This window comes from Phaenicophaeus curvirostris, chromosome 27 (assembly GCF_032191515.1).
Source record: "Phaenicophaeus curvirostris isolate KB17595 chromosome 27, BPBGC_Pcur_1.0, whole genome shotgun sequence".
Lineage (NCBI taxonomy): Eukaryota > Metazoa > Chordata > Aves > Cuculiformes > Cuculidae > Phaenicophaeus > Phaenicophaeus curvirostris.
The window spans coordinates 1,220,193-1,233,420 of NC_091418.1; the positions used below are offsets into that span (position 1 = coordinate 1,220,193).

At 42.3% G+C, this 13,228-nt stretch overlaps 1 protein-coding gene across 5 annotated transcripts in view; it reads right to left on the bottom strand.

Moving 5' to 3' along the window:
* The window catches only part of UNC5D (unc-5 netrin receptor D), a 118,175-nt gene that overhangs the window by 57,702 nt on the left and 47,245 nt on the right, over positions 1-13,228 (bottom strand). For 4 of the 5 annotated variants that reach the window (XM_069877458.1, XM_069877455.1, XM_069877459.1 and 1 more), the window contains exon 2: positions 3,283-3,501. In XM_069877458.1, coding sequence (XP_069733559.1) covers positions 3,283-3,501 — 219 coding nt within the window. Of the gene's footprint in view, positions 1-3,282; positions 3,502-5,044; positions 5,070-13,228 lie in introns of those variants that run through there. The other variant, XM_069877456.1, reaches the window with a different exon arrangement.

Below are 13,228 nucleotides of genomic sequence, written 5' to 3' on the forward strand. Positions count from 1 at the left end.
TGGGAATAGGGGTGTATATTCTTCATTCATCATCACTGTATTCACCAGCAAATATACTCACCTACCCTCTGCATCTCAGGAAAGGCCAGAAAAAAGCGTGACACAGAATGAAAAATCCATGCAAATAAAAGCAGGCACGTAATAAACAAGAGCAACATTTTACCTGTGACTTGTATAACTCTAATAAGCACTGCGAGTCCAACCCTGTAAATTATTGTGCAAATTATAACCATCATCTTTTGTGATACAGTACAGCCTTACAGAATATAAAATTATGGCTTTGGTACTGATATGCTAATAAGCTTTCTGCTCTGGTGGATGGTTTAGCTGCAGATAGACTAATGCTGGCAGCAGATGAATAATTGCTCTCCATGTACTAAACATAACGGAGCTGCAAAGAACTTTAGCATTTGTCAGCTTTATTTGTTTAAATGAGAAAAACACTGACAGCGGTTATTGCTGTAATCCTTTTATTTATCAGACAGGAAAACTCCAGTTACTTTTAGCAGGGCTGATCCTCTGCTGAAACCAAAAGTTGAAATGCTTGTAAACTAATTCTGATGCTGTGATGTTCAGGGAAGAGAAATAAAGCAGAAGGAAATGAATCAAACTGTAATTATTATAACTTTATCCCAGTAGCACCTGCCAGCCCAGGCTCTCACTTTATGAGGCAGAGGGCAGAGAAAAGTTCCTGTTCTGTCACGTTTATGGATTAAACAGAAAAGGCAGAGTACGGATTACTCGCTCTCTTCTGCAACTCGGGAAATAAGGCAGGAGAAGATGAAATAACTTGGTTTCTAACGGACCAACTAAATGTGGCAGCGCAGAGATCAGAGCCTAAGATCTCATCTCAATCTCCCCTCTTTCAGCTGAAAACTGTTCCCCCTCATGCTATCCTTTCACTCCCTGATCCAGAGCCCCTCCCCAGCTTTCCTGGAGCTCCTTTCAGTACTGGGAGGCTGCTATAAGGTCTCCCCAGAGCCTAAATCATGCAAAATTGGATCCCATATTCATCACAATGACAAAACAGATTCATTGTCAACCAAGAGCTGTCCTTGCTGTCCTTTTATACGTGCACAGTGTGGTACCACAGGTAAAATCCATCAGAACTGTACTCCTTCAAGTGCCATTGCCAAGCATGCCTTGCATGCGCCTGGCTCCGAGCTCACTGGCAGGAATTTATAGAGACACTAAGATATATTTCTTGTGTTCAGCATTGAATTTCCCCTGGTTTGAGCTTCTTGCTGCTATTTTTCACCATTTTTCTATACACCCTCTCAGAATTTTAATCAGATTACAACCCATAGAAGGATGGAAGAGGACAGCCCCATTGCAATGTGCACCCTCCCTTTCGGGAGCGCACCAGAACCTCTCCCTTTAACCAGAGGCACTGTTCTTGGCGTGAGTTCCAGTGCAGTTTATCACAGATGGAGCCCACACAGAACATGCTGCACACTTGGTAACAGGCGTGTTTATGCCCCAGATTTGGCTCCAGGAACGAGGGCACTGCCAGTGTGCACATTAAGCCTAATAAACCCCAACAGTCTCCTGTTTTCTGAAGGCTAAGGAAGAGTTCCAAAATAATTTATGGATATGGGAACATCATGGTGAGAGAATATCCATGCCTGTCCTTGAATGTCACTCTGTGTAGAGCCTTTACTTGCACTAAGCACCAGGTTTTGGTGCCCACTGAACTGTCTGGACCACATTTCTGTTTAGAGAAAAATACTCTTAGGTCTCATCTGCCCCTGGGCTAAATTCAAGCCTGCAACATTTATATTCGAGATCCTCTTTGCTCATTTTATGCCTCCATGTCTCAAATCCCAATGTCACTGGTGTTATTCAAAAGACACCTAACGTTACTTTATCTTTTCTTATTCTGTTATTAATCCAAGACATAGAAAACGTAATTGCCGTATTCACAAGACAGATTTTCATTAACCATATGGAAGGAAAACATTTAGGGACGACATTTCTTCTATATTGATTCAGCAATGCCTTTAGAAGTAAAGGTTATGCTTATTAAATTATTTTTGAAAAGGTAACTGTAAAAATTAAAATTCATCCAGATTAGCATTTGCAAAGTCTTCAGTCTGAAATTTCTTCAGAATGTGTCACCTAAAAAGAATGCCAAACACCACTTTAGGAGACGTAACTTCTTTTTAAATGGCATTTTTTTCCTCTCAAAAGGAATTTCTGGTATTGATAGGGAAGACGTTACGCATACGTTGCCATTTCCAAGACATGGAGTTGCCTAGCAATCTTGGAATTTAAAAAGAGGAGGAGAGCAATAACAAAACAGAATTGGGAAATTACAAGACGATGCAGCTTTAAATTGGGTTGCAATACTTATCAAGATGCTTCTAAATGAGAAAAGATAGAGGGTGTGCTGCAAGCATGATTAAATCTGTTGATTATTTTCAACTTTCTCCCCTTTCATTCTCTTCTTTCCAATACTTTCACACCATGGATTTCCCCTACATAGCTTTAGTCCCTACCAAATACCTATCACTGCGTGGGGTTGAAGGCAAATTTCGACCACCAAACTGGCTGTTTTCCAGGGCTCCTCCTGATAGGAATTTCATGAAAGCATGTGTCTCTGTTTACTTGGCTTGGGAGGGACCTTAAACCACAGTTCCACCACCTCCCACTGGATGAGGGGCTCCAAGGCCCATCCAACCTGGCCTTGAACCCCTCCAGGGATGGGGCAGCCACCCCTGCTCTGGGCAACCTGGGCCAGGGCCTCCCCACCCTCACAGCAAAACATTTCTTCCCAATATTTCATCTCTAACTCCCCTCTCTCCCCTTGAAACCATTCCCCCTTGTCCTACCCTTGCCTCCCTGTAGCCCCATAGGATGCTGTAGGATCAATATTCCCCTCCTCTGCTTTTCAGTTCCATCCTTTTCTTTCTCTCTCCCATCCACTGGCTTCCCTTTGGCGTTTTGGGACGCGGCTACTCCCAGCTCTGCAGAGCTGTGTCTACACGGCGCAGCACAAGCAGATACGAGCCGGCTTTACCCACACCAAGCCAACCGGCACGCTGTCGCAGGAGTCTGGCTGTGAGATTATGCTGATTCCCAGCGCTCTCCTATTGCAGCTCAGAGCTGGCATCGCTAAAGGGCTCCGGAACTGGAGTTGACTCCTTCTCCATCAGCTCCACACAAGCCTACAAGTCACACACCCCTCTTGTTTGAACAATCTCCTCTTCCCTGCTCTATTTTGTGTTTTGTTGGCGGACACAGCATTCTGACACACCTCCCCAAGGACAGCCCAGCCCTTACCTGTGGTCTCGTCCATGCTTTCCTCCGACACGTGCTCGTTTTGATGGACCCATTCGCCGTTGCACTTGAAGAAAATCTGCATAGCTGGCATAGCCTTACAGCGTAAGACAATGGGGTTGCTTTTTATAATGTAGGCATCATCTGGCTCCTCCATAAAATGAGGCAGCGTTCCAGGAGCAGATGGGATAGACTCTGGAAGGGCTTCACTGTTCTCATTTCCTGAAAGGGAAGGAAAGGAAACCACACATTTGTCATAGAATCACACAATGTCCTGAGTTGGAAGGGACCCACAAGGATCATTGAGTCCAACTCCTGTCCCTGCACAGGACAACCCCAGCGTTCACGTGTGTCTGAGGGTGTTGTCCAGCTCATCACCATGACTGCTTCCCCAGGGAACCGTTCCAGTCCTCCACCACCCTCTGGGTGAAGAACCTTTCCCTAATCATCTCATTTAATCAATTAAACGCCGTTTTGGATTTTATTAAAAACATAATTTTCCTCGAGAAACACCTGCAGAACTCGATAGCCCGTCAGGATTGGGCTTTGCAAGGCATCTGACACACACGTACGCACACAAAAATATGAAATCATTTAAGTTTAACAACTGTCAAGAAAATTGACAGAAAAGCAGCATCAGAAACTGCATCATCACTATTGCCAATTTCATAGATGGGGAATTGAGGTGCAGAAAGATTAAACGAGTCACCTAAGGTCACACAGAAAGTCTGTGGAAGAAGAAGAAACTAAACCTTATTCTCTTGAGTGACAGCCCAGAGCCTTAACTACCAAATCTTCCTTTCTTTCCCTGAATTTAATTTCCTTTACACAGTTGCTGCGGATTTAACAGGGATCAGAGTGTTAACCACAGAGAACTGTATTGATATGAACGGCATTACTGTAGCAATCCAACAGTGGAATAAGCAAACTGTGATTTTATACCCACTTAGAGGAAATTTTCAATCTGCTTTTGCACTGTTCCCATTTACTGCAGCCCCTTTAAGGTGATCTGGAAGTGGAAAAGTGGTTTCTGTAGGGCCAGAAACTGCAAGATAGGGAGACTTCTCAGCTGATATCACCGACAGCAGGATCCAAGGGCACTCATTCCGCAATGGATAAGCCCAGGTATCTTACTTTCTGAATTCCTCTGCTTAGACATGTACATCGAACCACTGCAATACAAGTTTTTCCTTTACTACAACTGTTCTAATTCAGTCAAATTCTAGTTGCTTGCTGTCAAAACGGGGAAATTCTCATTGATTTTTATGAACGCTGGGATTTATTTAGGTAGTTTTGTCAGTTTTGTGAAAAAATTCACAGAGAACAGCAACAAAAACAAGTCAAGAGGAATCAATTTGTGAAGGAAGACATAAAGTACCAAACAGATACAGTGCAGCCAAATGATAATAGAGGAGGACAGTAGAGAAGAAGGGAACAGTAACAGAGAAAGAAGAATTGCTGAGGGCAATACAGACATGATTTAACCGAAATCAATGATGTTAAGTTAGATGAAAGGTAAGTAATGATTATTTGGAGTAAGTGCAAAAGCTTTCACAGGTCTGGCAGATTATGGAATAACGAGAACATGCTTTGTCCTTATTTCTACTAAAAATAGATCTCTGTCTCCCAGTACTCAGTAGATCTGTGTCTGCAAACACACGCTGTGTATGTGCTTTGAGACCATTATGCTTTCCAAACGAGCTCAGTGTTTTAAGCTACATTCACAGTGTACTTTCTAAAATATCATCATTTTTAGCTTTTTTACCTCTGAACATTTATGCCAATTTCCATCTTGTCAATCTTCAGCAATACCGCGTCCCCGCAGGCTTTGTTAAATCCACGCTTTATGGGAGATAACAAAAATGTCATTATAAGATTTTAGAGAGGCTTGGAAATCCCACGCTCCCATCGATGCTTTGAGTGCTTCACCAGGCAGCAACACGCTTGTGTTGAGGAAGAACAGCGGTCACTTTATATGGATCATTCAGTGAGAGAACTCAAAACGACCCATTGTTATTCTACCAAGTTTGCTATTTAGGGCAAGACACAAAGGATGAAATCCCAGCCCCGCTGAAATTGAGGGCAAGTGGCATCTAGATTTAATGATACAGCTTTACGTTCTTCTTAAGCGCCACTGATGAGAACTTGAAAACAAGGGTTCCTACACCTCTTCTGGGATGGCCACGCTTGCATCCAGTGCTCCTCACCAGCAGAGGAACTGAGGGAATCGTAAGACAGTTGGGGTTGTGGACATGGCTCGCTCCTAAGAAAACATTTAGCAAAGTTGTAAGCCAAGGAGCATCTCTTCGATATAACCAGTTTGAAAATCAAACTAAGATCGCAGTACTAGAAGAAGGACTGACATTCCCATCCCCGACAGACTCAGAGATAGATACTACCATATTTTTGCACGCTGTACAAATGTAATTGCTCAAATTTGTGTCATACAGCATTTTATAATCCATATGAAGTCAGCACCTGGCAAGAACTCACTTCACTGCATACAAGAGGGCAGCAAAGCAGCTCGTCACCCTGTCCTGTGTGAGGCTGGACTGGACAGCAACTCTGTGCCTCTAAGAAAATTCACGAAGGGCTTGCACTCCTTGCTTTTTCTTTATGTAGATGTTGCTTTCCTCCATACAGCCACCTAATTGGAGAAGGCACCAAGTTCTCCACTCTGGTGACCAGTGACAGGACCGGAGGGAATGGAGGGAAGATGTGCCAAGGGAGGGTTAGGTTGGACATCAGGAAAAGGTTCTTCCCCTAGAGGGTGGTGGAGCACTGGAACAGCTCCCAGGGAAGCAGTCATGGTGCCAAGGTGGGTAATACTCAAGAAGCCTTTGGCCAATGCCCTCAGCCCCATGGTGTGAATGCCAGGGTTGTCCTGTGCAGGAACAGGAGTTGGACTCCACGTGGGTCCCTTCCAACTCAGGACATTCACGAGTCTATGATTCTATGAAGCATGGTTCTTGCTGCTACAGAATCTGAGCACTCCAGAATATAAAATAAAGACACTGTATTTATGTCTCTATGAGAACAGGCATACACACACATGATTAAATACATAAATAACAGAAGCTGTCACAGCCGTTAATCCCACCAGTGCTAATTAGCTAAACTGCAGGAAGACGATGCCTAGACTGAGGTTCTGACCTTCTAAGAACCAGACACTGCCTGTTCTTCATCAAGTAGAACAAATCCCAAGGTCAAGTCCTACAAATGACTATTTAGAATGCTATTACTGATGTTATATAAATATAAAAGCCTTTCAGGACACACCGTATTGCAGCTGAGGTAGCTCCAGCAGCTGCTGACCAAAGCAAAGCCTCTCCTCAAGTGCACTTCAACACTTGGATTTTTTAGCTTAATGCATCTTTCTTTTGTGCATCATCTTTTTTTGTATTCAAATGCATCTGAAAGCCTACAGGAACTCCGTAAGGATTCTGATTTCAAATTATCAACCTTTTTCATTTATAACTGTCAGGTTTCAAGATTCAGGCCATTCATAGCTACAGAATAATAGGTGTTTTAATGCAGCACCGAATGACAGAAGACCAAACTATCAAACACAATTCTTGTGTTTTTCATTCCTGGAAAATTACCTTTCAGGAAGTGCTTTGTGTTTTATGTTCTGCACACAAGTCCAACAGGGACTTTAAATCTTTTTGTGACAATAATAGAAACAAAAAAGAAAGGAGAAAAACAAAGAAAAGTTAGGGACAAACACTAAATTCTTCTACCCAAATAAATAACCCGCTGTTGGCTGTCAGATCACGTTAGAAAATCTTGGTGGCAGCAGACATGAATCTTTCAGTGTTTCAAAACTCATTAATATATAATGTAGATGTTAAGGTGATATTTCACAACAATGAAAAATCATCGAGTTCTGAACTTTTGAACCTCTTTCTACAAAACAAACATGTTAAAACTGTCCCAAACAAGTTTAGTAACTTGCTGGCAAGAAACACAAATAAGCCCTTTCTAAAAATCATCCGCACAAGACAACCACATCCCCTCACACCACGCGTAGTGGATGAGTCAATTATTACCAGCGCTACTTTCAGATTATAAACCCCAGCCCAAGTTGAAGTATTCTCTATTCCATTCATTTCTCCATCTCCTACGCCCACTCCTGCAAAAAAAAAAAAAAAAAAAAGCTGTCTCCCAGCTGAAAGGACTGATACAGAGACCTCTCCTCTCTTTCTAATCACAGCCCCTTGAAAAACCTGGTGGTGCAAGAGAAATAAAGCTCCAGATGAAGTAATAAACATGATTATTTTCCTCCCTTAGTTTCCTCCCACCCCAGTCAAGCATTCCCGAGACCAGAGGATGCCCGATTTCCCTCTGTGCTGGGGGATTGCTTTTTGGTTTAGGTCTTTTTACATAACCACCCAGCAGACGATTCCCCATCTTTATCGACTGTCCCCGCAGGGAGACAAGTGCCAGTCTGACAGACCAGCAGTCCCTCTAATCCCTTGCCTTGCTCAAAACTTCCTCTCCATTCACTTCCTTTTCCCAAGCCCCCTGAATTTATAAAATTTGGCATCATCATTTGGTTTCCTCATTAGGCTTCTGCATATTTTCTGCACTTTAAGCCTTACTCCCTGCAGGCAATTCAGAAAAAAAAAAAAAAAAGCTTTTCCCGATGAGAACATCCCAACCACCCTTTCTGGACAGATCTATGCACTAGCTGACCAACGTTAGTGATGAACAAAGTTCTAGACACTCGTTTTCTTCCCTTTCAATGGATCTGATGCTGCTGATTCCTGTTCAACTTTAAACCCACAGTCATTACTGTCTACAAAACTGAATAATCCAACTGTCTTCTATGCATCCGCTGCTTCCTACAGGAAAGCCAGGAGATAAAAATAATCTATATTACAAGAATACATAACTTCTTTTTGCATGGAATGGTTTTCATGATGGAATTTAAGTCATTATTCAGTCAGAAAAGCAACTTAGCGAGATTTGTCTACATTCTTCTAATCAGATAACCCTGCCCCACATGAAACAATGGGGTTTTTTTTGGATATTGATGGAAATAGGAGATTTTCTTGCCCACACAAAATCCTTTAATGCCTTTGTTATTTCTACTAGTACACGGATTTACTAAAGCATACAGGGACATGGTATTTAGCAAAGACTGACAACACAGGAGCAGTGAGAATGGTAAGTAATAAAACATGCATGCTAATGAGTAGCACTGCATAATTTTTCTTTAAACTCTATACATTGAAGGAGAATCCAATTACTACTTATTCAGCACTCCTGGTAAATGATACAGAACTGCTTAATTGGAATGAGTGCCACAGAGCACCTGCCGTAGAGCCGCTTTCCTCTGCTGCCAAATCAGCATCAATATAGGATAAAGAATTGTGGACAAGCAAAGCGGCAATAACTGATGCTCCATTCCAGACTCTGCAATCTCAGAGTCCGTGTTTCCTCACTGTTGCATGCTTCTCCTATTTCAGTATATTCCCTAAAGTTAGAATTGGTAAAATTAGAGATATACTTGAATTTTTTTTAGATTTTTTTAAAATTGAATCCCTGGTTCCTTCTGGCTTCTGTACAGCACGATGCCAAATCACAGAACCATTACGGTTGGAAAAGACCAAGATCATCAGCCCAACCCCACCATGACTACCAAACCACGTCCTGAACTGCCCTGCTTTTTGAAGACCTCCAGGGAAGGTGAGTTCACCTCTTAGCAGGCACAGTTCCCTAAATTTTCAGTGCATGTTGAAAATCACAAGTCCTGTATGTACATCTCAGCAATCCAACTTTTGACATCAGTGTTTTAGTTTCATCAGACCCTCTTCCTTCCTATGGATAGAAAGTATAAACTCCCAGCAGTTGCACCATAATCCTTCTCATCAAATATTTGGGCGACAGGTGGAAAATTGTTCTGCCAGCTGAGGAAGACAAAATCCATTCCTCCTGGCAATTTCCTGCAATGAAAACTCCAAAAAAAAAAAAAAAAGTGTAATAAGTTGTGGAAATAAATCTAAAATACTATCACACAAAAGCAGTGTGCTGAGAATCTTCAGCTACAAACTAACCCTGCTTATCTGAATTTTAAAGAATCTCATTGCTTCTTCTCCGTGCACAGGACTGGATATTAAGCTGGATGCTTCTACTTGAAGCTATTAGTTCTACACCTGGGGTTTTTCGGTTTTGCTTTGGTTTGTGGCTTCTTTGATCATTACTTTTCCTTTGCATGCATCAAGGAAGTCTGACAACAAATCTGGAAAGCACATATTATCAATTTGATTTTACAGAAGGGTAAGCACTCAGTCTGAAAATGGACGATGAGGATAAGAGCCATGAAACCAGGAACCAAACACCAGAGAGCTGCGTTCCACTAGTTAGCAAACCACGCTAAGCTGCATACGCTATTCCCTTGTTATTTACAAGGCTTTGGATGACATTGTCTTCAGCTTATTAGCAGGAAAGGAGAGTGAAAGTCAATATACAGTCATGGAAATAAGTTGTCTTGACTTTTAATCCTATTACAGCAACTGCGAAGTATAATATACAGACTTTTAAGTGCTTATTTGTCTTTTTACTGTACCAGTCCTTCCCTACAGAACTAACCTTATCTCTGTGAAGCTGTAAAAGGTTAAATACCACAGAACAGATGTGTAAGAGAAAGGCAGAGCGTATGACAGACCAGCCACAGACCCACACGGGGTGAGTGGAACTGCCTGGAGAATGATGGAGTGATCTGCCACCCCTGTACCAACTGAGTGAGCCCATTTCAATAACTCACTGCTCTTTCAAAACTCACAGTAGCCAACCACGGGCGCACGATCTGTCCATTAAGCAAGTCAATGCATTGGTCTGAACCACCTCATCTTCTCACTGGCAAGGAGCATGTGGGATCCCTAAGCCGTAACTGAGCAGGAAAGCTGCGCTTCCCTAAAACATTCTGAGCTCTTATCCTTCTCTGAACACAACCCTCCCCTTGTGAAGAAGCTGCAGACTGCGATGAGGTCATCCCTCAGCCTCCTCGCCTCCAGGCTGAACAGACCAAGTGACTTCAGTTGCTCCTCTTATGGCTTCCCAATTCATCACCAACACAGACTAAGAATGAAAGCAGCCACCTCTCATCATGGAATCACCACCAGCAGGTTGGAAAAGACCCATCGGATCATCGAGTCCAACCATCATCCCCACCCATACTGAACCCCGACCAGAACTCATCAGCTCACGTCACCCTGTCAAGTCCCAGTGGAGCAACCCAGGGCAGCAGAGCTTGGCTCGATTTATACAGCTCCAGCAGCTTCCTTTTAGAAAAAGAAAAACAAAGGGAAAGAAAAAAAGCCCTTTCTACTGGCACCGCTCCCTCTAGAATTTCATAGTTGGCTGACATCATTGTGCCCTCTCTTCAGCCATTTCAGCAGAATCTTACAGTTCAATAACACTCACAAAAGTAACTTTCCCTAAACCGCATCGTTACTGGGCTGCAGGAGGGCAGGACATTTATTTTCATCAATGAGGATTAATACGTTCATAAAACATTAGTGGTCTTTCCCGTGCCGTCAGAGATGAATGCGTTACCCTGCTGCAATCCCTCATGTGTTCTAAATCTATCTATATCTAACATATACATATTTATAAAAATGATATATTGCATTTATTAAATATTAAGCGGATTACAAACTTGAAGAATCTGTCATGCATTCATACATATATTTAACATCTAGTTTTTTTCTTTAAGTAGTATGCAAGGAATACTAATCTTTAAAGGAAGAAAAGATTCTTCAGCATTCTAAGTAGATGAACCTGTAGCAAAAAGTCTTCCAGCACACAAAATGTGGAGAGTACTGAGCTAGAAGAAAAAAATTACTTAAAAAATGTTATGAGAAAATATGTAGCGATACCAGACCTGTATGTGGAAACAGAATCATGGAATGGTTGGGTTGGAAGGGACCTCCAAGCACATCCAGTTCCACCTCCTGCCATGGGCAGGGACACCTCCCACTGGATCAGGGGCTCCAAGCCCCATCCAACCTGGCAACGGCATTCATTATGCACATTTTATCAGTGGTTTCCCAGAAACACTTCATATTTATCAGGCAGTTAGTTCTTGGCAAAGAGGGAGGAAGCTCAACCACCTCACCATGCAACCACGCATCCCTAGATGGTGGATTAGGGCCATCAGATGCATCCCCCTTGGGGCTGATCACCCTTGGGATCTACAAATTGCCTGGGAGAGCCAAGCTCTGCAGTTGCCTAGGTTACCCTGCCTGTTTGAGGTGAGAAGAAATGAATAAATTACCCAGTATCATTTTTCTAACTGCTGCTCCAGGTGCCTCACAAAGCTGCCAGCATAACGGGTGCCATTAAAAAGTCAAATATTTACTTACAGTCTCTACTCTACGGAACAGGTCTTGCAGGGAGCTGGAGAAAGTCACTACTACAATTTAGCACTGAAGCACCAGATACAGCAGGAGATATAAAAGCTTCTCTGGAGCGCTCTGCTCAGATCTTCTGCACGTTTAGATGGTATCTCATACTTACATTGACAGCTTTGCCCATATTTCTTTAGCAGACTGGTCTTCAGCACCGCAACAGCAAATAAACTGTCTTGCTAAAGTCTAAATTTAAGGTTTGGTTTTTTTTTTTTAAATCAAAAGGCACTTTTAGAAATTTTAAATTAAATTTTCAGTTTATATAGTAAAAGTAGCTTTGAGTTTCAAGTGCCTGTGACCTATAAACGGAGTGAATTTGAACCAAACTAGAGCAAGGCTTAAAATGCTCATTTTGAACCTCAGTGATGAAGGAAAAATAGGGCGGGGGGTGGAGATCCAGCTGTAAAAACACCCAATGAATATTTTACTAATGATACTTAAGAGTGCAGCAAATAAAATATGTTACTGTTTATTCCTTTCAGGGATGACAAATAACTCACCAGCAGAAAGTGAATTATGTTCAGTTTAAGTTAATGTGCTTATTAGTATAAAAGTCAAGGGGAAATGATCATAAGTAACTTGTTTTTAAATAGCACCAACTCATTTTTATAAGATGCAGCAATTTGCAGAATATACGGCTCCAAATCTAATCAGATATTCACTAACTGCTTTAATCTGCTGCGCTATTTCCACGTTCCCACTCCTCAAAGACTGAGGTCGCCTTTGAAATGACGAATATGGGATTCTGCAGTTGCCAGAACCACTAGGAAGGTTCTACAACTTGATTGCCATCTCTTGATTGGCAAGACTGTAATTAGCATTTGGATCCATGATATACCAAAGAGAGAAACTTCCCTGCTGACAACTAACCTGAAGTAAACTAAAAACTCCCATTTATGCACAAACGACGAGAGTAAACTAGGCTTTTCCCCAAGTTCCAGTTACTGTCTTCACATACCTGCTTATCAAACCCTGAGCCAAGACACTGTACCTGCTGATTCAAGTATTTCTCACTCAGCAACCAAGCAATAACAAATATAATGAATTCATACCCCGTTCAGAGCTGCGCCTGTGCTACAATGCTTACCCTTAGCTACAGCAGAATTTTATTTACTGCATGAGCCACAGAGCTCTTCCCTCTAACTTAATTCACACATCAATTGTCATCATTAAGGCTCCGAGCTTTGATGAGCCCAGCAATACAGACACTGGAGGAGATGCTGACGGCAGAGCTGCTCACCTTCTGCTTCAGACTGGACTACAGACAAGTTCTTGTTTTGTTTGCAAGCAAGTACTGAGGCTGCTGTACAACTGCTGATAACGTATTAAAAAAGAGGGGGCGAAAATAACCCACACAGATGCCAAGCTGCTTTTCACTTAAAACTACTGCGGCATCAAAGCTGTTCTGCAGGCAAATGTCAGTTTAATTTCTTTTGTAAATGTTGGAGGGGAAAAAAATCCACCTTTCTTCTCCACCACTGCAGGATAATGCCAGCATTCTTGACAGCAGATGCTGCATAACAAAGCATGTCAAC